The following is a 23,311-nucleotide window of genomic DNA, read 5'->3' as shown; positions in this document are numbered from 1 at the left end:
CCTGATCTGGACTGTTCGGGTGCGAGCCCGCGGCAGGCACAGTGGGACCCAGAGGAGCGGGAGCAGCAGGTAGAAGCTGCAGGCAGTGTTGGACTGGGTTTCAGCCCGATCCCTGCAGGCCACCCAGAGCAGAGATCGGCAAACTGCAGCTCGCGAGCCACACGCAGCTCTTTTGGCCCCTTGAGTGTGGCCACGAAGCTTCAATCGCACTGTACGTGCACGCCTGCACATGGTATTTTGTGGAAGAACCACACTCAAGGGGCCGCAATTTGCCGACCACTGACCCAGAGGGACCCCACTCATGCACCTGGCCTCTAGTTTAATATATTTGCGTTTAATGTAATTGATAGATAAGTACTTATTTCCATTTTATTATTTGTATGTTTTATCTTCTTTCTTCAAGAGCTTTTAACATTTCTTGTAGTACTGGGTTGTTGTTGAACTTGTTTAGCTTTATCTTGTCCAGGAAGAAGCTCTTTGTCCTTTGATTCTAAATGATAGCTCTGCTGGGTAGAGTGGCCTTGGTTGATATGTTTGCAATTCTCTCTGCTTCCTGGACTTATATGTCCGTTTCTTTCACCAGGTTAGGGGACGTTTCTGTCATTGTTTTTTCATGTAAGTTTTCAATTCCTTGCTCCCTCTCATCTCCTTCCAGCACCCCCATGACACAAATGTTGGTATGCTTGAAGTTGTCCCAGAGGCTCTTTACACTGTCCATTGGTTGCTAGGTCTGACCGAGACCACAGTGGAGGATCTGCTATCAGGGGTCAATCCCATGGAACAGAACTCACATCAGTGGGGCCCAGGAACCTGCCAAGTTCATCCCTTAAGTGTGTTGCTCATCAGGTGTTTGGGTGGTGCTTCGACATGATGTGAATGAAGCTGGATGCACTAGCTCTGGGGCTTCCATGGAGGTGTAGGCCAAATCATCCACTATCAGTGCCCTGACTGGGCCACCAGGCATGAGAACAAAGCCATTTTCAGATGGCTGCTAACTTTTGCTGGCCTTGAAGGTGTCCAGAGAGACCAAGCTGCAAACTAAAGCCTGTTGCCGCTAATGCCAGCAACCACTTAGCAAGAGGTAGGGGGCATGCTGAGGCCAGATGCTCCTTGAGTTTTGTGAACCTTGGATAGATTTTTGGAAAGTTCCAAGTATGAGCCAGGATAGGCCGTTTCTACGGCTGGGGTGGGCCTGCATGTGGGTGTGGCGCGGTTTCAGAGAATTGTCAGCACTAGGAGCACTGTTAACCTGGTTGATGGGGACTCACATATAGTGGCCGTCTGACCGCTTTGTGTGGGGAGGATTTAGCAAAGAAACTATTCTCTGCCTGTACTGCCTGGGGTAAAGCCCCCCTCCAACTCTTGCTGGACAATTCAGTTCTTCACCATACGTCACTGGCACCTTTCGAGCTGCTGCCCTAGCTGTGGAGCTCTCAGTGAGTGAGCCCAAGTAAGTTCCTAAGGACCCTTTAAGAGGACACCTGGGCTCTAGCAGCCCTCCATCTCTCTCAGCCACAATCTCTGCTGGTTTTTTTGTGTTTTTTTTTTTCCCCTTGTTTTATTTTTTATGTCCTACTTTATGCAGATCCTGAGCGTGGCGTTTTAAGAAATAACTTTTGGAAACAAAATAAGTTCATTAATTGGTGATTTTTGAATTGTGCTTTTTGCGTAATGCCGTTAAACTTGCTGGGTTAGATTTGAAAGTTAAATTATTCAAAATCACGTTTGCTGGAATTTTACATTTGGATATCTGCTGGTAGGCTACAGTTCTTTATAATCCGCTGGTCTTTTTACTGTCAGAAGTTATTGGAGTTTACATATCTTCCTGGCACTGAAACCCTGGGCTGGGGAGCTCGGTGTGGGGCTGGGACTCTGCTCCTCAGGGTGTTTCTCCACAGCCAGATTTCCCTCCCGATGTTTAACCACCACGCGGTGTGGCACCAGCCCAATCTGTGTCTGTGCCCCTCCTACCAGTCTTGAAATGGCTTCTTTGTATCCTGAGTCGTAGAACTTTTGATCAGCTAGATTTTAGGTGGTTCTGAGAGATGTTCTGTACTTGAGTTGTAATTTTGATATGGTTGTGGGGAAAAGCAGGTGCCGCAGTTACCTATTCGCCATCTTTTGTTGTATTTTCTTAATACCTCATTTATTATGTTATTTTACATGTATCTACACTAATAAAAGAGAAACATGGTAATTGGCGTACGACCGCTACCCTTTTCATTGGCTAATCAGCGAGATATGCAAATTAACTGTCAGCCAAGATGGCGGCCGGCAGCCAGGCAGCTTGAAACTAACATGAGGTGTGCTTGCTTCAGTGACGGAGGACTCCGACGTTCCCTACCTGCCTTGCAGGCCTCTGAGCCTGCAGTTTAAGAAACAATGTAACAAATACCGCCCGGCTTCAGCCAGCAGATTCGCAACATTGTAAGCAAAGGCCAGAAACCTACTTTCAGCCGCGGAGGCCTAAGAGCTGGAGCCAAGCCTCAAGGTAAAGCTGGCCCAGAATAAAAAAAAAAGAAAGGAAAAAAGGAGCATTTGGGAGGCCTGAAAACAGCCCTCAGCCCCTCACCCAGACTGGCCAGGCACCCCAGTGGGGACCCTCACCCTGAAGGGTGTGTGACCAGCTGCAAACAGCCCTCAGCCCCTCACCCAGGCTGGCCAGGCACCCCAGTGGGGACCCCAACCCTGAAGGGTGTGTGACCAGCTGCAAACAGCCATCATCCCCTCACCCAGGCTGGCCAAGCACCCCAGTGGGGACCCCCACCCTGATCCAGGACACCCTTCAGGGCAAACCAGCCAGCCCCACCCATGCACCAGGCCTCTACCCTATATAGTAAAAGGGTAATATGCCTCCCAGCACCGGGATCAGCGTGACAGGTGGCAGCGCCCAAACCCCCTCATCGCCCTGCGGCTCAGTTCGTGACAGGGGAAGGCGCCCCAACCCCCTGATCAGCCCTGCTCTGTGCCTGATAGGGGGGAGCTCCCCAATCCCCACCCCCCACGGGCCCTGCTCTGTGTGTGATGGGGTAGAGCCATAACCTCCCCATCGGCCCTGCCCTGAGGGTGAGAGTGGCGGCGCCCCAACCCCCTGATCGGCCCTGCTCTGTGGGTGATAGAGGGCGGTGCCCCAACCCCCTGATGGGCCCTGCTCTGTGTGTGATGGGGGCAGTGCCCCAACCCCCTGATGGGCCCTGCTCTGTGCGTGACGGGGTACAGAGCCCCAACCCCCCTGATGGGCCCTGCTCTATGAGTGACAGGGGGCAGTGCCCAACCCCCTGATTGGCCCTGCTCTGTGCATGACAGCGGGTGGCACCGCAACCTCCCCATCGACCCTGCCTTGAATGTGACAGGGGACGGTGCTCCAACCCCCCAATTGGCCCTACCCTGAGCGTGACTGAGGGTGGCATCACAACCTCCCAATCTCCCTGCACTGTGCATGACAGGGGGCGGTGCCCCAACTCCCCAATCGGCCCTGCTCTGAGCCTGACCAGGGGCTGCACCTAGGGATTGGGCCTGCCCTCTGCCACCCAGGAGCAGGCCTAAGCCAGCAGGTCGTTATCTCCCGAGGGGTCCCAGACTGCGAGAGGGCACAGGCCGGGCTGAGGGACCCCCCTCCCCCCCGAGTGCACAAGTTTTTGTGCACCGGGCCTCTAGTCAAATAATAAAAATGTTAATTATATAAAACATATAACACGTATGCTATTCTATTGTTGAAAGAATGATCTGAGTATGTGTGTTCTGAGTCAGTGCAGACCTTTTCCCCTCCATAGCATTTATTACTATCTAACATACAGAGTGCTCTTTCCCTTTTTTGGAGCTGGGAGCATGTATGTCTGTCTCTTCCCACTTGAAAATGAAATCCATTGGGGCAGAGGGTTTTGCTTTGCTTTTTTTAAAAAATATATATTTTATTGATTTTTTTTTACAGAGAGGAAGGGAGAGGGATAGAGAGTTAGAAACATCGATGAGAGGGAAACATCAATCAGCCGCCTCCTGCACACCCCCCAATGGGGATGTGCCCACAACCAAGGCACATGCCCTTGACTGGAATCGAACCTGGGACCCTTCAGTCCGCAGGCCGACGCTCTATCCACTGAGCCAAACTAGTTAGGGTGGTTTGTTTTGATATTTTTATGGATTTCAGAGGAAGGAAGAGTGAGGGAGAGAGAGAGAGAAACATCAATGATGAGAGAGAATCATTAATCAGCTGCCACCTGCATGCCCCCTACTGCGGATCAAGCCTGCAGCCCAGGCATATGCCCTGACCAGAAATCGAACTGTGACCTCCTGGTTCATAGATCGACACTCAACCACTGAACCACATGGGCCAGGCTGAGGTTTTTTGTTTTATAACATTATGTTCACTGCTATATCCTAATAGTTCCCAAAAAGTGATTGGGACATAGTACATGCTCAACAAGAATTTGTTAAGTGAATGAATGAGTCTGTGTTTGTGTTACAAAACCTAGTAATTGTATGTACACAAATACATATTTAAAGATCTGGAATTCTACACACCAAATTAACACATTTTGTACCGCTCAGGAGTTTTCTCGTGTTTTGCACGCCATCTGTTAAGGACTGCTCATGAGTGTTCTGGTTTTTCACGCCCATGGAAAAAGGAGCGAATCTAGATACTTACGTAAATTTTGCTTGGTCCCTCTTCATAGAGGAAAATGTTTTATGAAGTACCATACGTTAAAAAAGTACTAGGAACTTTAATTGTTTAATTGTTTTTGTAAATAAAAATGTTATAATTATTGAAAAACAACACCTAAAGTGCATTATGATGATTTAAATAACATGCAGTTTGCCCAAAAACGTGCGGTCCCTGGCGTATGTCTTAGAGATTTCTATGCGGTACGCAATGTGTTAAACTGCCAGTAGGTGAGTAGAATTATGGGTAGGGGTTGGTCAGAGTGAATAGAGGATATATTGCACTTTGTGTAGTACGTTGTATATTTTTATTTTTTTTTATTATTTTTTTTTAATATATATTTTATTGATTTTTTACAGAGAGGAAGGGAGACAGAGAGAGAGTCAGAAACATCGATGAGAGAGAAACATCGATTAGCTGCCTCCTGCACATCTCCTACTGGGGATGTGCCCGCAACCCAGGTACATGCCCTTGACCGGAATCGAACCTGGGACCTTTCAGTCCGCAGGCCGACGCTCTATCCACTGAGCCAAACCGGTTTCGGCTATATTTTTAAATTATATTGGAGGAAGTCTTGAAAAATAAGAAGCAAATGGTTAACTGGAAAAAAAGCAAGAAATAACATGCTAGTATGGGTCTCCAGATGAAAGGGTCAGTCTGGAATTGAGGGCTATGAAAACTTTAAGACCTAAGGTCATGTGCTGAGCAATTTTATGTCCCCGTTATCATCTATACCAGGGGCCCAGTGCACAAATTCGTGCACCTTGAAAGGAACTGTGGGCCATGAGGCTGCGGTGGGCAGAGGGGCGGTTCTTGGCCCATCCTCGCGCCCCTGCCTGTCCCCTCCTGCCATGGCCCCGCTGCCCCTGGTCCCCTGCCTGCCGGCAGCCCCACCCCTGCCACCGCCGCTCCCACGGGCTGCCGGTCCCGGCCCTGCTCGCACCTGCTGATGGCACTGAGTGATTGGGACCAGCGCTGGTTGCCAACAGTGGGTGCAAGCAGGGCCAGCGCCTGCTGCGGGTGCAAGCAGGGCCGGCGCCAGCAGCAGGTGTGAGCACTGGGCGGGACCACGGCATGGGGGAGCAAAGAATTTTTAGTAACCACCAAAGGCTCGCCCCAATGACAGTTACCGGCACCCCACCTTGCTCTGACGCCCCCGCTCACCTGCTCCACCATCCCGCCGCAGCCAACGCCAGCCATGTTTCGCCCTCTACTGCCTGCTGCCAACGCCCGCCATGGTCCACGTGTGCCCCCTGGTGGTCAGTGCATGTCATAGCAACCAGTTGTTCGGTTTTTCCCACATTCAGTCTATTTGCATATTAGCCTTTTAGTATATAGGATTATATAGAATATTAATTTTTTTGTTTCATTTAAACTTTAAAAACAAAACAAAGAGACCTGAATATGACTGGGGTTATATACTTGGGTGGAGTAGAGTAAGTAGTATTCTGTGGAACTCTCAAAATACCTGTTGTACAGATAAATAAAGTTATTTCAGAAGTGATTTGTTTTTTCATTCACTCTTTGTTTAGTGATTCTTTGGTCAAAGCCAACAGGCACTCCCCCCTCCCCCCCCCCCCCCCCACCTCACCACCACCAACATCTTTTTAATGATAATAGTATTTACAAGAATGGTCTTACCTGATATTTCTGCACTGCTTTGACACAACTCTGACACTGCCCCTTTCTGATGCAGCATCTAGGTCAAGAGAATTATTTTATAGATATCTGTCTCCACTTTGTGGTGATGGTGCTTTTTTTGTTTGTTTGTTTTGTTAATTCTCACCTGAGGATATATTTCCATTGATTTTTAGAGAGAGTGGACGAGAGAAGGAAAGACAGAGAGAAATATTGATGTGAGAGAGACACATGAGTAGGTTGCCTCCTGCACGTGCCCAGACCAGGGCCTGGGCTGGGCTGGGAGGAGTCTGCAACCAAGGTACATGCCCTTTACCGGAATCGAACCTGGGACCCTTCAGTCTGCAGGTCGATGCTCTGTCCACTGAGCCAAACTGGCTAGGGCTGATGGTGCTTTATTACAAGTGTGTAAATACATCTATTTTATTTAAATCTTCTATTATCCTGTAGTGAAAATGTGGATGTCATTAAGACACAGAATTATAATGTTGATCTAAATGATTGACTGTGCTTAGGACAAAAGCCTATGATCACCTTTGTCTCATGCTTTTATTTCAGGAGGGGGTGTAACTGGTCAGAGGCATGTGGATATGAGTTCGTTGTTAAGAAAGGAGGTCAGCTGTTGGCCTGTTGTTTCTGTATGAAGGAAATTAAATTTCACAGTATCTACGTTTCCCCCCTTCCCTGTTCATGTCCTTGAAAAACTTCGCTTCAATTTTATACCTTAGTTTGAGCTGCTGAATTTTGAAGTATAAAAATTATTCCTTTCTTTTTTCAATATTTCTTCCTCCTGTTTCCTCTTTTTCCTGTTCTTAAAACTATAACGTAGTTTATTTCTGTTTTTTATTAGTTCTGGCGCAATTTGGACCACACGATGATTATACAAGATTTTAGACCATTTCTAAGTAGCAATGCACTGGACCAAGATAATAGAGCCAATGAGAGAGGTCACCAAACTCACACTGACTTCTGGGGACCAAGTCGACCTCCACGGTTGCCAATGACTCGGAGATACAGAGCACAAGGAAGCACTCGTCCTGATAGATCCCCAGCAATTGAAGGGTGAGTGCACAGTTGTTTTAAGTTCTTTTTAAGGGCAGTTGCAATGAAAGACATATTGCCTTAATCTAATCTTTATCAGGGTCTCATACTTACTACCTTTGTGGACAAGATGGAGGTATATAAACAGAGTGAAAATGAAGCTAAATTGAATGTCTATACTCAACTCATACCGTGTAACAAATGATGAATAGCTAAAGGGTAATAAAACTAATGATATAGGTCTCTGGTTAACATTTTTATTAGTGTCTCAGATTAATATAGGTTTATCAAAAATTCAGAAGCAAATGAAAGGGCTATCAATATATTGGATGACATTAGGATTCAAAGAGACCTCAGCAGATTGGAGCAATGGACTTGAAATGAAATTTAATAGGAATAAACATAGAATCTTATGACTGCCAAAAACAGTCATGCAACAAATGTCTATTGAGTCTTTTATGCTACAGCATTTGTACTAGACACTGGGGATACATGTGAGTCACACTATTGCGTGGTGGCTCCTTATCTCCTGGATCCCATTTACTAGGGACAATAAACAATTTAAAAAAATATTTTCCTTATGCATAGGATTGTGTTCGTACTTTATCAGCTTATCTCATTTAACCCATATGAATTAGTAGCTGCTATTGTTATTCTCATTTTACGTAATAATAAGACTCACAGAAATGAAAACGGGATCAGTGGTAGATCCAGAACTTGAACCCAGGGATATCTGAATCTAGAACTGTACTATCTGATACAACAGGCACTAGCCACATGTGGTTATATCAGTTTACATTAAAAGTTAACTCGCCTAACCGGTTTTGCTCAGTGGATAGAGCCTGCGGACTGAAGGGTCCCAGGTTCGATTCCGGTCAAGGGCATGTGCCTTGGTTGTGGGCACATCCCCATTGGGGGGTGTGCAGGAGGCGGCTGATTGATGTTTCTCATCGATGTTTCTAACTCTATCCCTCTCCCTTCCTCTCTGTAAAAAATCAATAAAATATATTTTTAAAAAATCGTTTTGAGTGCTGGACACCCCCTACTGGGGATTGAGCCCACAACCCCGGGCATGTGTCCTTGACTGGAATTGAACCCTGTACCCTTCAGTCCACAGGCTGATGCTCTATCTACTGAGCCACACCGGCTAAGGCAGCATGGGTCATTTTTAAAAGCTGCTGAGGTTATTCTGATTGTAGCCAAAGTTGAGAACCACTACTTTAGTTACTACCCAATCTCACTTCCTTCCTTTTTCAATAAAAATTTCTCATCTCATTATTCCTATACTCCTATAGTCTGGCCCTCTTCTCACTAAAATCCATGGTGTCCTTCTAGATACAAACTCAGTGGCTACTTAAAATTTTTATTGTGTGGGCCTAATTCACTGAATTCAATAATTTTGGCCTTTTCCCTCCTCTTGAAATTCTCTACTTCTGACTTTCATGATATTACATTTTTAAAATTTACCTCTTCTCTGACTTCCTTCTTGTGGATACTTACTAAATACTTGTTTTCCCAAGATGTTTCCTTTATTCTGCTTTTCCTCTTATGCTACGATGGGTTTCTCTGCTTTGGGACTTTTGGCATTTTGGGCTGGATAGTTCTTTGTATGGAGCCATCTGTGCATGGGAGTGTGTCTAGCAGCACCAGTGGCTCTTCCCTTATACATGCAGGAACCACATCCTCACCCCACCCTGCGGACACTGCCCTGGGAGCAGTAATGTCCCTGGGGGAGAACCGCTGCTCTATAAGCTCCGGCGTCCTCAGGTTCTCTTGTAGTTCTAACAATTACCTAGCCAGGGGTCCTCAAACTTTTTAAACAGGGGACCAGTTCACTGTCCCTCAGACCGTTGGAGGGCCGGACTATAGTTTAAAAAAAAACTATGAACAAATTCCTATGCACACAGCGGTGGCAAAAACACCCGGCGGGCCAGATAAATGTTTTCGACGGCCGCATGTGGCCCGCAGGCCGTAGTTTGAGGACCCCTGACCTAGACACTAAAGACTCCCCGCTCTGTATTTCTGTCTTTACCTTTTTCCCTCATTTAAGACTTGAATATATAACCCCTTGTTAGACATTTCCATCTGGATGTTCCATAGATACTCCAAACTCAGGAAGATGGAAACTAAATTTTTCTTCCAAATCGGATCTTTTTTTTTTAAAATTTCTGATTTTAATTGGAGGTACAACTTTTTACCCAGTTTAGAAACCCAGGCATTGACCTAGAATCCTATCTTTGTCTCACCCAGCCCTCTTATAGACACATATCCAGACATTAAGTCTTTCTAATTTTTATTTCCTATTTCTCAACTTCTATATTGTCTAACCATTCCCCCCTAGTTCACATCCACACATTTTTATTTCTTTTATTTTTAAAAAATACATTTGTATTGATTTCTTTTAGAGAGAGAGAGAGGAATGGAGAGGGGGAGAGAGAGACAAAAACCTCCTGCACTCCCCCTACTAGGGATCGAACCTGTAGCCCAGGCATGTGCTCTGAGAATCAAATCAGCATGCTCTTGGTGTATGGGTCGACACTCAGCCATTGAGCCACAAAGCCTGGGCACACATCCACATCTTTTGCATGCCTGCACTACTGCATTAGATTCCTAACTCTTCTGTCTCTTTTAAAGTTTTATCATTCTTTTTTTTAATCCTCACCTGAGAATATTTTTTTTTATTCCTTTTCCAGAGAGTGGAAGGGAGGGAGTGAGGGAAGGACGGGGGGGGGGGGGGGGGGGAGAGAAAGAGAGAGAGAGAGAGAAACATTGATGTGATGTGTGAGAGACACACTGATTGGTTGCCTCCTGCACGCACCCCTACCAGGGCTGGGCAACTTGCAACTGAGGTTTGTGCCCTTGACTGGGAATTGAACCAGAGACTCTTCATTCTGCAAGCCAGCACTCTAACCACTGAGCAACCGGCCAGGGCTAAAGCTTTATCATTCTTAAATTACATCCGTAATATCCTTGCAGGATTATCACCTACATTTTCAAATCTGTGCCATCACTTTCCTGCTTAAAGTCCATTCGCACAGGGTCCATAACCTAAGATACAAAGCCTTCTGTGTTTGAATCCTCCCAAGCTCTGCAGCCTCCTTTCCTGGTGCCTTTGCTTGTATTGCTCCAATACAAAACTTAGTTATCATGCTGTTTCATGCTTCTGTATCTTTGCTTAATCTGTTTTCTCTGTCTGAAATACCTCCACTGCTTTTTTGACCCAATTAAATCAGTCCTTTACTGAATTCAGGAAGTCTCCCATGACCCTCAAGACTGTATCAAATGCATTTTCTTTGTGCTCTCCTCAAAGCCCTTATGCATTCCTCCACCATAGTTCTAACTCTGCAAATTGAAGTAATATTATTAACTAGCATTCAGGAAGCATACTGTGCCAGGCTTGGCATTCATTAGCTGACTTAATGTTTTGAATAACCCTATCAGGTACTGCTGAGGAAAATTGAGATCCTGCCTTATTAGAATATATATTAGTAATTTGTTACTGCATAAGAAACTACTCTAAAACTTGATGATTTGAATCGGTAATTATGTATTATCTCTCACAGTTTCTTTGGGTCAGGAATTTGAATAGGGAATGGGGAGATAGTTGCCTCAGCTGTATTATGTCTAGGACCAAAGGACTGGAATCATCTGTAGGCTTATTTGCTTACATGTATTACATGTTAATGCTAGCTGGCGACTAGGGTTCTAGTTCATGCTGTCACCTGGAAAATCCACCTGTGACCCTCCTTAGTCTTAGGAATCAAGGCTAGTTTTTTATTTTGTTTTAAGATGTCTGTTTATTTGGGTGTCTTCATTCAGATTAAATATCTGGGCAAGAATACCAAATAAATGATGTACCCTTCTCAGTGTATCACAACTAAGGGACACAAGATATCAGCTTGTTTTATCATGGCTAATGTTAAGTTTGACCATTTGGTTAAGGTAGTATCTGCCAAATATCTAATTGTCTATCTATCTATCTATCTATCTATCTATCTATCTATCTATCTATCTATCTATCTATCGAGCCAGGATCTGTTAGGACCTAAGGCTCGACCTAACACTGACTGCTGAGGGGGCTGCGGATTAGGCCCGGAGAGAGGCCTGCAGAGAGAGAGGCAGGGTCTGATCTGCAACCTCAGTGGCAGCTGTTGATCAGCCGTTGCCTCTCTCTTTCTCTCCGGACTTCACCAGCAGCCGGGTCTCTGTTTCTCTCCGGGCCTCTGTGGGGCTGCTGATCAGCCCTGCCCTTTGATCAGGCCCAGAGATAGGCCCAGAGACGCTGACTGGCATAGAAACCGATCAATCAGAACCAAATCTGGGTGAAGTGTCAGTAGCCAATGACTGCCTAGGAGGGGGAGGTTTTGATGCTGACTGGCATAGAAACCAACCAGTCAGAACCTAATCTGGGTGAACTATGAAGGCAGAACCTAAAGTGGGGCTGAGGAGGGGTTTTAAGGGCAACAGCTGTTTGGTGTAAGGTGTAAGAAAGCGGTTCAATTTTTTAATGACCGGTTTGGCAGCATAGTGCATATGGCTGACTATCAGTCCAGTGTTTTTGTCTGCCAACAGCATCTCCTCTTGCTGAAAAAGGCTTTCCCCCCATTTAAGCAATCCTATCCTATATAATCTAGCTATACTAATAAAAGGTTAATATGCACATTAGACCAGGTCAACCAGCGCTCTTCTGGATGTCCGACTTCCTTCTGGACAAAGCCATGGTGGTGGGGGCCGAGGCAGAGGCAGTTGGGGGCGACCAGGCCGTCAGGGGAGGGCAGTTGGGGGTGGTCAGGCTGGCAGGGGAGGGCAGTTGGGGGAGACCAGGCTGGCAGGGGAGGGCAGTTGGGGGCGATCAGGCCTGCAGGGGAGGGCAGTTAGGGGTGACCAGACAGGCAGGGGAGAGCAGTTGGAAACTATCAGGCCAGCAGGAGAGGGCAGTTAGGGGAGACCAGACTGGCAGGGGAGGGCAGTTAGGGGCAATCAGGCCTGCAGGGGAGGGCAGTTAGAGCCGATTAGGCCAGTATGGGAGCAGTTAGGGGTGCTCAGGCAAGCAGGCAGAGGTGATTAGGGGCAATCAGGTAGGCAGGCAGAGAGGTTAGGGGTGATTAGGCAGGCAGGCAGAGGGGTTAGGGGCAATCAGGCAGGCAGGCAGGCAGAGGGGTTAGGGGTGATCAGGCAGGCAGGCAGGTGAGCATTTAGGAGCCAGCATTCCCAGATTGCAAGAGGGATGTCCGACTGCCAGTTTAGGCCTGATCCCACGGATTGGGCCTAAACCAGAAGTCGGACAAACCCCAAGGTGTCCCTAATTGTAGAGGGTGCAGGCTGGGCTGAGGGAGCCCCTCCATGCACGATTTTGTGCACTGGGCCTCTAGTCCTGTATAATAAAAAGCTAATATGCAAATTGACCAAACAGCAGAATGACCATTTGCTATGATACACACTGACCACCAGGGGGCAGACGCTCAATGCAGGAGCTGCCCCCTGGTGGTCTTTGCACTCCTACAGGGGGAGCACCGCTCAGCCAGAAGCCAGGCTCACGGCTGGCAAGCGCAGCGGCGATGGCAGGAGCTTCTCTCGCCTCTGCGGCAGCGCTAAGGATGTCCGACTGCCGGCTTAGGCCCACTCTCTGTGGGGAGCGGGCCTAAGCCATCAGTTGGACATCCCCCGATGGCTCCCAAACTGCGAAAGGGTGCAGGCCGGTCTGAGGCGGCCCCCTCGGCCCCCGTGCATAAATTTCGTGTTCTGGGCCTGTAGTATATAGATAATAGTGAAAAGCCATAGTGGCTTGGAGAAGGGGTTGGTGGGATTGATTGGTCAGCCATGGATATTTGTAGAGTACTTTCAGTAGTCTGTTGTCTTACCTAACTTTTTCTTTTCCAACAGAATAATACAGCAGATCTTTGCAGGATTCTTTGCAAATTCTGCAGTTCCTGGTGGATCCCCTTTTACCTGGTAAGTAACTAATTGCCTTTTTTATTCTGTTGGAGTAGCATCATTTTAGCTAACTTTAGTATCTGTGCCATGGTAAGAAAGAGAAAGAGCTTCATAGGTGAATATACAGATGTGATTGGCAGGCTGGCAGGCTGCCATTATTTGCTGAGCTCAAACTTAATTAGAGCTTTTTTTAAAAAAACTTTATTTATTTATCCTCACCCAAGGATATTTTTTTTTACTGATATTTAGAGAGAGTGGAAGAGAGGGAAAGACAGAAAGAAATAGTAATGTGAGAGAAACACATCAGTTGGTTGCCTCCTGCACGCCCCTGACCAGGGCTCGAGCTGGGGAGGAGCCTGCAACCGAGGTACATGCCCTTGACCAGAATTGAGCCCGGGACCCTTTGGTCCATAGGCTGATGCTCTGTCCTCTGAGCCAAACCGGCTAGGGTGAATTAGAACTTAATTTTTTGTTCAGGCTCACAAGAGTCATTCTGGTCCCCAGGTTGTCTGGGCATTGGATGTGTCTGATTCTGGAGTGTGTTGAGGTGGGGAATGAGTAGGTTTCTGCCAGGCTTGGTAACTATCTGATTTGTGGGTTTCTCCTAATCATATGGGAAGATTTTATTCCTTAAGAATCTCTGAAATTGAAAACATAATCCCTTTTTCTAAGTAAGAAGGTTCATCAGAAGAAACAAGACTATAATTCAGTATCAGAGTGACACTTACATATGGTTGGTGTTGTCTGGACAATTATTTTGCTACTTCTGGCTCTGCCCCCAAAAGCCTTTCGTTGCTTAGAGTGACCTCAGTTCATCCACACAGTTATTCTATTTTCTAACCTCTAGTTTCTCTAAACATATTCCCTCCGTCAACCAGGGCCATGCACCAGCAGCTCCACAGAGAGATACTGCCAAATCTCTTTTGTATTGTTTTAAGTTGTGGTTCAGAGAGACTGCGATGGCTGCTTCTACTTGAAAGCTCCTCATTGTTCAGAACCACGGGCGAGGTCTGTTCCAGATTTTGTCCAGTCATGAGGGAAAAACTCTTAGAAAGCTGCTCCATCTATGTTTAATGTAAGTGGGCACAGAGAAGATCAACTTTTCTTAACCAACAGGCAATGAATCCTTTTGTTCTTGTGTGTCATGTGGTATTTCAAGTGGCTTTACATTTTATTCCATTCAGTTTAGGAAAAATTCCTACAGAATGGGAGACTGTCTGGATAATCTGTTTGACCTTGGAAATACTGAGAACTTTTTTGCCACTTGATTTTAGAGAACTAGTGACTTTGCAGGTCTGAGAGAGCAGGATCCCTCTGCCAGTGTTTCTGTGGTGTAAGGCGGAGCCTGGTCACTTCATCTAATGCTGTCTGTCTCATCTCATGTCTAGGAGCGGGATGCTGCACTCCAACCCTGGGGACTATGCCTGGGGTCAAACAGGGCTTGATGCCATTGTCACCCAGGTGAGGAGCTGCCTGTTGAAGGTGTCTGTTCAGTGTGTCTCATGGTTCCACAGGCTTCCTGCTCTCCTGCTACTTTCTGAAATGGCAGTCCCTCTGCGTTCCCTAATATTTTGAGCTTGTGGATTTTCATTTTACTAATGATTTGCTGGTTTAGCTCAGTACCCATGTATCTTCTAGATCTGAAGACCTTTTTTGAAGATCGCTTCACCTCCATAGGAAGAAAAGATTTTTTGCCCTGGCTGGTTAGCTCAGAGAACATCGTTGCCATACTCTCCGGGGTTGTGGGTTTGATCCTCGGTCAGGGCACATGCAAGAATCAGCCAGTGAATGCATAAATAAGTGAAGCAACAAGTTGATGGTCTCTGTCTCTCCCTTCCTCTCAAAAAAAAAAAAAAAAATCAGTTAAAAAAAGCCTTTTCTTAAACAGTATTTTGTATTTTTGGCCTCTTGTTCAGGCCTGTAAGGATCCTATTTTCAAGTTACTTCACAAAAAAAGGAAGGTCTCATGTGCTGAAGCAGGGATTTCTGCCAGATGGAGCAAGTAGGGCAAGGAAGCAGAGAAAAAGATATTCCCATGCCATGGATAATTGTTTCCACTTGTTAATGTTAATTTTAATTTAATTGTTTTTTTCATTTCCCTTGTGGATTGCTGAGAATAGAAAGCATGTTGAATAGAAATCTTATAGGCAGTATTTACCAATTTCTTGGCTTACCTTATGCTACTTTCCATACTCCCACCCTTTTCTTCCTTCCAGCAGAATGAAGTTTTTGGATCAGTTAAGTATTACTTTGTGTTAAGCTTTAGTTTTATTCATGATGTCACAACCCTTTTGCTGCCTCTAAAGTTGCTTTGTGCCCAAAGGCGGGCCTTGCAATGATCGGGTCTGTCTGTAGACTTATACAGATGTCTCTGAAATTGTAAAGCAGTCATGAGTATTATGGCGGCAGTAAGAGGAAACCTGTGCCTCTCAGAGCCTTTACAGAAGTAAGAGCAGCTAACACTTCTAATATCTGCACTGTTTGTTCTGGCTAGAGCAACTCGTTACCCAGGGATAGTTAGGTGTTCACCACTTCTTTTTCTTTTTTTGTAGCTTTTAGGACAGCTGGAAAACACGGGGCCTCCCCCAGCTGACAAGGAAAAGATCACATCTCTTCCAACAGTGACAGTAACTCAGGAACAAGTTGGTAGGTTCAGTTTCCGTCATCTTCTGTTTACAATTCCAGCACTTCCTGTACTAAGGATCTTCAAGTGAACCTATGGCACTCCTCAAATTCCTACCATGGTGCCGTGTAAGGAAGGCACCTACTCTTCATTAGGTACCATGAGCAATTACCATGTGGTACAAAGATACATAAGACTTGATTTCTTGAAGAATTTACCAGGGGAAGCAAAACTCTCCAAATAATTAGATAACAGTGTAAAAAATACTGTTGAGCAGATGCTACTTCCTGACTCTGGGGAGATAGGAAAAGATATAAATGAGAGTCTGGGAATTGGTTTTATATCAACTCTATAGTTAGGTACATTAGGAATAGATATTTTATTTATAATATTGGAGGAATTTAGTGATAAAGGACATGACTTTGGACTGGGAGTTTCTTTCCCCACACATTTAGAGTCAGATTTTAAAGGTAGGACGGGCCTCCTTAGAGAGGTCATTCTATTTCAGGAAAAGTATGAACCAATGTACAAATGTTTGCATGGATATAGTGTCTGAATCAGGTCTGACCTTATCAGACCTGAAATAGAATCTGGTTTGGGAGGTATGATTGGATAGGAAGGGTAGATCTTGTCATGCTGGACATTGAAGCTGTGGCAGAGTAGTGAGCGGTGAATATTTTGAGGAGAGGTAAGTTTTGTAGACCCTCAAATGGAGGGATAAGGGAATTTAAGTGGTCTGCAGAGTAGATTAGTTTGGAGGTGGTGTCTAAAGTAGATTGGAAGGGGAAGAAAGCAGAAACAGGAATGTGAGGGGCTGTTGCAGCATCTAGGTGGGGTTCGGGCGATGGTGACAAGGCTGACAGAAAGGAAAGGGTAGATACAGAAGAGAAAGGCATTCATCACTGATTGCATAATTGATTGAAGGAGGGGAAAGGTCAAAGATGATTCTAAGATAATGCAACTTTGCAACTACAGAGGTGGTGCTGGCATTATCAGGAATGAGGGATTGTTAACAGGCCCTGGTTTGGTAAGGAGGCGATATAATATTTTTAATTTTGAATTTGTTGATTTTTGAGGCACCAGCTGGGAATCCAAGTGAAGATGAATTGGAGCGTGCTATGGAGCTGGTATTAAGGGGAAATGAGCAGATCCCAAAGTGTATATATTTATAGAGTTAAAGACCTGGGGTAGGGATCCAACCTGGGAGGCTGTTCCCGTAGACGAGGCATAAGAAGTAACAGCTAGAATTAGCCCACAGGTGGTAGGAATGAAGAGGAAGCAGTGCGTCTACTAAGTGGAAAGTCTTACTCCGACTGCCTTGAGCGCTGTGGGACACAGCGGATCCTGCAGGGGAAATAGACTGGCTGGTGCCCTAGGAGAAGGGGGCTTCCTGTCTCTGGACTTGGAGCTGCCCTAGAGCTTTGCAGTTCTGCAGCACCACCTGCTGGTACAGTTTTTAACTACAGCTTGTTCAGAGGGCTTTGGGCAACCGTGTTGGAAGAGGATGCCTAATGTGGAAAATAGGGTAAACTGAACTGGAACAGCTAAGATGACTGAGAGGAGTCCCTCGATTGTGGTGGACAGATTTCCAGTGTCGGGTCCTAAGAAGAAACTGCCAGAAGTCTGTCACACATTGGGACGATGTTCCTGTTTTACCTAACAGTTAGCCTAAGCCCTAGTTTATTTCTTCCAACCTTTTACATGGAAAAGTAGGTCTTATCAGATGAATGCAATCAGTAGGCACATTCATCAGTCCTCCTTTTCAAATCCCAGTCTGTTACCACCAACCCCATTTTGAAATAAAGCTCATGCTTCCTATCTGCCTCCACCTTGGATGCCCTTGTGTCTTTTCTTTATGCATTCCTTTGGTTGTTAAAGAAATCGGGCTAGTATTTTCTTCCTTCTTGTTGCTTGTTTACTTTAAAAGGCATTTCCTCCTCTAACAGATATGGGTTTAGAGTGTCCAGTGTGCAAAGAAGATTACACGGCTGAAGAGGAAGTCCGGCAGTTACCCTGCAACCACTTCTTTCACAGCAGTTGTATTGTGCCGTGGCTGGAACTGGTGAGCACAGACAACTCTCCTCTGTGACGGGCATCTATGCCAGTCACATCTTGTCAGGGGAATGCTTCAGTGTAAGGGTGTAGTTAATTGTTCATGCAGATTAGATTTTAGTCCCCGGCTAACTCTTAATAACACCGTTACTGTTTCTTAAATTACTGTTTGGCTATAACTAGGGGTTAGCAAACCTATAGCCGACAGGTCACTGTGGCCTATCATCTGATTTTGTAAGTGAAGTTTCATTGGAACACAGCTATGCTTTATTTGTTTATAAATTGTCTCTGACTACTTTCATGTGACATCACTGAGTAGTTGTGACACAGGTGGTATTTAGCCTGCAAAGCCTAAAATATTTACTACCTGTCCCTTTACAGAGAAAATTTTCTGGCCCCTGCTCTAGATCATCTCAGGTCACTGATTCTGGTTAGTTCCAATTGGTGGTATGTGTTAGCTCTTGTTACAAGCTCTCTCTGCGTTTAAAGTTCTGTTTGGGGGCTGTCCTGGTGTTAACACCTCGGAGCCCGGTGTGCACTGTGTGAGAATGCATACCCTTTTGTTTTTTACTGGCCAACTCTCAGGATTTTCTAAGTGTTAGTACCTACAACGTCTCAGGGCAAGCTGTTTACATGGACTGATATCTTTCTGTTTCAGCACGATACATGTCCTATATGTAGGAAGAGCTTAAATGGTGAGGACTCTACTTGGCAAACCCAGAACTCTGAGGCCTCTGCAAGCAACAGATTTAGCAGTGACAACCAGCTACGTGACCGATGGACTTTCTGAATCTAAAGACCACGTCTGAGCCAGGGCTGTGGTAGTCTTACCATAGCTGTGAATTGTATAAAAACAAAATAGTCGGTGGAGTTAGAAATCGTGTAAGAAACCCCAACCCATAATATTAATGCAGAGTGTTTTCTTTAAATTTAAAGTTAGCATCTATAGATGGAATTGTATCTAAAACCAGATGCCTCTTACTGCTGAATCAGAGTAATAATTTTACAAGTGTGAAACTTCATTATGTGGGTTCCCCCTGCCAGAATAGAATTAGTTCCTTAAAGTCTAGCTAGGGTCCTGCTATCTGCCATGTTGCCCTTTATTAGATGTTTTCACCCCCTTGTCCAGCCTCCATCCTATCATTAGTGTATTTTATGGTAAATACAGTGGAACCAGAGCCCAAAAGTCCACTGATGTAAGTCTTTCTGTTTTAATCATACAAAAGCATATATTCTTGGCCACATTAGCTATGAATTAAGGTCAGATTAATTCAGAAATCTAAGACTAATGACTTTGAACCCTCAGACAGCAAATCAAAGAAAAATTACATTGGGAAGGAGAAAGTGGCTTATCATTATACTCTGGTTTTCTCATTTTGTTTTTAAAGACTACTTCAAAAGATGCAGTTTCTGCAGAAACCAGCCAATGTGACTTAGGGGTCTTCTGTTGGTAGGAATCTAATTCTGGCTCCTTTTTTCGAAAGAGTGGAGCAGCATACAGGCAAAGAAGGACACATGTTTGAAATCTTTGGTTCTGACATTTTTTAATGATCCCCATCTCACTGTTTATGTCTTTTGTCCTGCGGACTTTAAAATAATTTCCCTCACAGAAATAGAATGCCTTCATTGCTGCTCTGTTCACTGTTTTTAGTAATTCATTGATATTTAGGAATTGAGAGTTTTACATTGTCTTGCTTTAATTTTTTAAGCCCTTTGATCATCTCTGAAACCTTTGTTTGCTTGGTTCTGCATATCCTTAATCAAACTGATTATTGTGATCATGTTCAAAACAGCCTGGTCTAGGAGAGGTAGGCCTTACTTTTTTTTAGCCTAACAGTGTCCCATCTACACGCATATGCTGCTTGGTGCATTTGGAAAAGATCAGAAATGTCTTCAGAATCTCAAAACCTCAAAGGGAAATGATGGGTACTGTTGGTACACCCAAAAGGGTTACAGAGAGGCACTGTTAGTCTGGTCATAGTTTGGAATGATCAGAGCAAGAAAGCCTCTAAGAGAGTCTCTTTCTTGGCTTCTGTCTTTATTAGTTTTTGTTGAATATCATGCACTATACTCTGATTTGGGGGGGGGCGTTTAGGGAAGGGGATTAGAGATATAGATGATATCTCTAGTGGTAGATGATAGGGGAGGGAAGAGAGAAAGAAAAGTGGCCTGCTGAATTAATAGCCTTCCCATAAAAGGTGTGTCCATAAGGTCTGATTCAGGTTGGGCCAAGAGGAAATAAAAGATTTTTTTATATGCCTCTCATGTCATATCTCTGTAGAGTTTGTTTCTTTGGAGAATGTGAGCTATTAACTAAGCCTATTGAAATCTAGCCTCCAAATAAACATTGCTTTTGAGGGGAGGTGAGAAGCTGGAGGGAGTGTGAGGTATATTATGAATATTTAATGGCCACTATTCAACTGTCTCAGAAAAATTGTGACAGCCTGGAAAGCTTTGTCTGCCTGTTAAGTGTCTGGAGATGCCAGGAAGGCGTTTGTATTTTTACTTAAAACCAGAGAACTAGAAAGGATCTCAGTAGCTTCCTAGAAGGATGGAAACAAAGTGCTGGAATAGGGATTTACTGTCTCAGTACACAGAATAGCTAGTAACAGTCTAAATTATCTGAAAATTTCTTCACTTTTTGCTGTCCCCAGACTCCTCCCACTTTATGTATCTGAAGTGTTTCTTCCTAAAATAGGAGGCATCTCAGACTTCAGGTTAATTTAGGTTAAGCAATATATTTGGGTTTTATAAAGCAGCAGAACTAATAGGATATGTGTGTGCTTGTGTGTATACATGTATGGATTTATAATGAATTTGCTCATGTGATACGGAGGCTAAGAGGTTCCAAGATCTTTCCAGGCTGTCACAGTTTTTCTGAGAGACAACTGTGGCATTCTAATTTGATTCCAAACACCTGAGCATAGGCGAGTTGATGGAGTACGTTCTAGTTGAAAAGCCAGATGATTGGAAACCCGAGAAGAGCTGATGTTTTACTTTGAGTTCAAAGGCAGGACAGGGCTGATGAACCAACTCAGGCAGCGAGGCAGGTGGAGCTCCTCCTAGCAGGACTATCAGCCTTTTTGTTCTATTCAGGCTCTCAGCTGATTGGATGAGGCTCCCCCATATTAGGGAGGGAAATCTGCTTTATTCAGTTACTGATTCAGGTATTAATCTTATAAAAATTACCCTCATAGAAACACTTAGAAATAATGTTTGTCCAGGTATCTTGACATCTCATGGCTGAGTTAGGTTGACACAAATTAACCATCACAAGAAGGAAAAATAGAAATGTTGCACACCGTCGAATGATCCTTATCCCACTTAAATTTTGCCAAATTATGGAAATATCTGTCTTGTTTAGAGACCTTAGTACTAGGGTTAAATGGTAGAAGAAACATTCGTGGGATGAGGACCAGTTTGCTGTGTGCATAATAGCTATTTTTTCTCTTCAATTTAAATCCACCTGGAAATCTGAGATACCTCCCATTCTAGGGAGAAACTTTGCAGATTCATTGGTCTAACACCACAGCATATCTGGGGTGAGACATGCAGAGTTTGTTTCTAGGAATGCCTTGCTCTTAAATAGGAGGCAGTGCTGAAGGCAGAGGGCTACATAACCCAGACTTCTCAGGTGTTTCTTTCCTTCATAACTGGAAGGCTTACAGACTCAGGAACCTGGAGCATTAATGGGACTCAAAAGACGACAGCTTTCTCTGATTGTCAAAGAGAAGAGAAAACGGTTGCAATTTCAGATCTTGAGCCCTTAGACTTGAGGCTTTTACATTCATATTAAATGTAATATGAGTCCCGGCAGAGCTAAACAGATTGTTTTTTTTATTCACGAATGTCTTTCTCTTCCTCTTGTCCGTTATGATCTGAAATAGGAGGGAAGAAAACTACCATGTAAGTCAGAGACATGTCCTGGAAATTGGTAGACTTGAACATTGAGAGGTTATATAGGGCACTCCTTTCCGGCCTCTAAGGGATGATTGCTTCTCAGGTAGTTTCCAGATGGGTTAGTGTAAGTCATGCTCCTCTGGGTTCATTCTGACTCGGCAGAACTGGGCAGTAGGGTGGGAAGGGCAAAGTGGTACTTTTAGCTGGTATCGCTTCGACATCTTGAAAGTTTCTAAGCTAATGAGTTTGGAGCAGGGAGAAGGAATAATCCTGGTACAAGCATTAATTTTCCTTCAAAGTTCTTATTGTCAGTTCTCTGAAGAGTTGAGAAACTTGGAGAATCCAGAATGACATTTTGTCCCTATTGGTATAGCTTAATTCTTTCCTTAAAGTATTAGTTTCTAAGAAAAAGGATTATTCTAGGTGGAGAATATGGAAATGGCTATAAATCAAATAGCTTCCTTAGCTTATTATAAATTGTAGTTGTCAACATTTACTGCCTAACAATTGAGCCAAGTACTTGTCAGATATTTCCTTGAGTAGTACTCTTTGGTCCAATAATTAGCTCTCAACTTAGAAGGTTTTGGGGAACATTTCCCCTCCAACAGGTATCACTTTGATTAAGTGGTTATTAGGAGGAAAAGTATTTGTTTATGTCTTTGTATTCAAATATATGTGTGTGTATGTATATATGTATATATTCACAGAGACACACACACACACATACATGCACATTTCACTGTAGAGGAAAGGATATGATTGATGGGCACTGAGGTGCAGTGAGCAGGGGCCCGGCAGAGGCCTGAGCACCTTGGCTCCTGTGTTTCTGCAGTTCTGTGTTGGGACACCGTTGGCCTGGCAAGCGCCCTGTTACATGGTGTGGTGAAGGGATTCAGTAGAAGTAAAAGTGTGGTCATTGATGAAGTTAAGAATAAAGGACTTTTGAGAAAAGGGTGTTTATCATCCATTGCTTCTGTATGATATTAAGTTGAACTCAAATATAATTTGTTTTTAAAATTTTTTCTCGATAAATTATTGTTGCCAATTGACTTTCTCTCATGACTTGCGTGCTTCAGTTTCTTTCTCCCTGGTGTCTAGGTGCTGCTTCCTCAAGGAACTAATTAAATATATCAGTCTGACGGGGGAATGAGTCTGTGTCTGCTATAAACAATAACACAGCAGCGTCTGGGGTTTTGGAGGTGAAGGGCACTTCAGAGTTGGTTGTTAGAGCTGATCTAGGCAGGACACTGACATCAGGTCAGTGAAGACAACAGGAGGAGGAAAAGGAGGGGGTGGTAACATGATGCTAGGGGGAAACCCTGTTTGACCGCTGATGGAGAGGTGGGAAGACCAGAGTGCTGTTTACAAGAATAAATCAGCAGCGGAGATTTGGGAGTTGGGGGGACCAGCAGGACAGAGTTCTCTTCCTGCAAGTTTCCAAAATGAATCTCGCATGAGTTCTG

At 44.7% G+C, this 23,311-nt stretch overlaps 1 protein-coding gene across 4 annotated transcripts in view; it reads left to right on the top strand.

Moving 5' to 3' along the window:
* The window catches only part of RNF115 (ring finger protein 115), a 74,974-nt gene extending 52,077 nt beyond the window's left edge, over window positions 1-22,897 (top strand). For all 4 annotated transcript variants that reach the window (XM_059673448.1, XM_059673445.1, XM_059673446.1 and 1 more), the window contains 6 exons: window positions 7,149-7,360; window positions 13,223-13,291; window positions 14,662-14,734; window positions 15,826-15,919; window positions 17,843-17,958; window positions 18,607-22,897. In XM_059673448.1, coding sequence (XP_059529431.1) covers window positions 7,149-7,360; window positions 13,223-13,291; window positions 14,662-14,734; window positions 15,826-15,919; window positions 17,843-17,958; window positions 18,607-18,738 — 696 coding nt within the window. In that variant the 3' untranslated portion in view covers window positions 18,739-22,897. The remainder of the gene's footprint in view (window positions 1-7,148; window positions 7,361-13,222; window positions 13,292-14,661; window positions 14,735-15,825; window positions 15,920-17,842; window positions 17,959-18,606) is intronic.
* Window positions 22,898-23,311: the final 414 nt, after the last annotated feature.

The sequence above is a fragment of the Myotis daubentonii genome, chromosome 18, assembly GCF_963259705.1.
Source record: "Myotis daubentonii chromosome 18, mMyoDau2.1, whole genome shotgun sequence".
In the NCBI taxonomy this organism is placed as follows: Eukaryota; Metazoa; Chordata; class Mammalia; order Chiroptera; family Vespertilionidae; genus Myotis; species Myotis daubentonii.
This window is presented reverse-complemented; position numbering and strand designations above follow the sequence as displayed.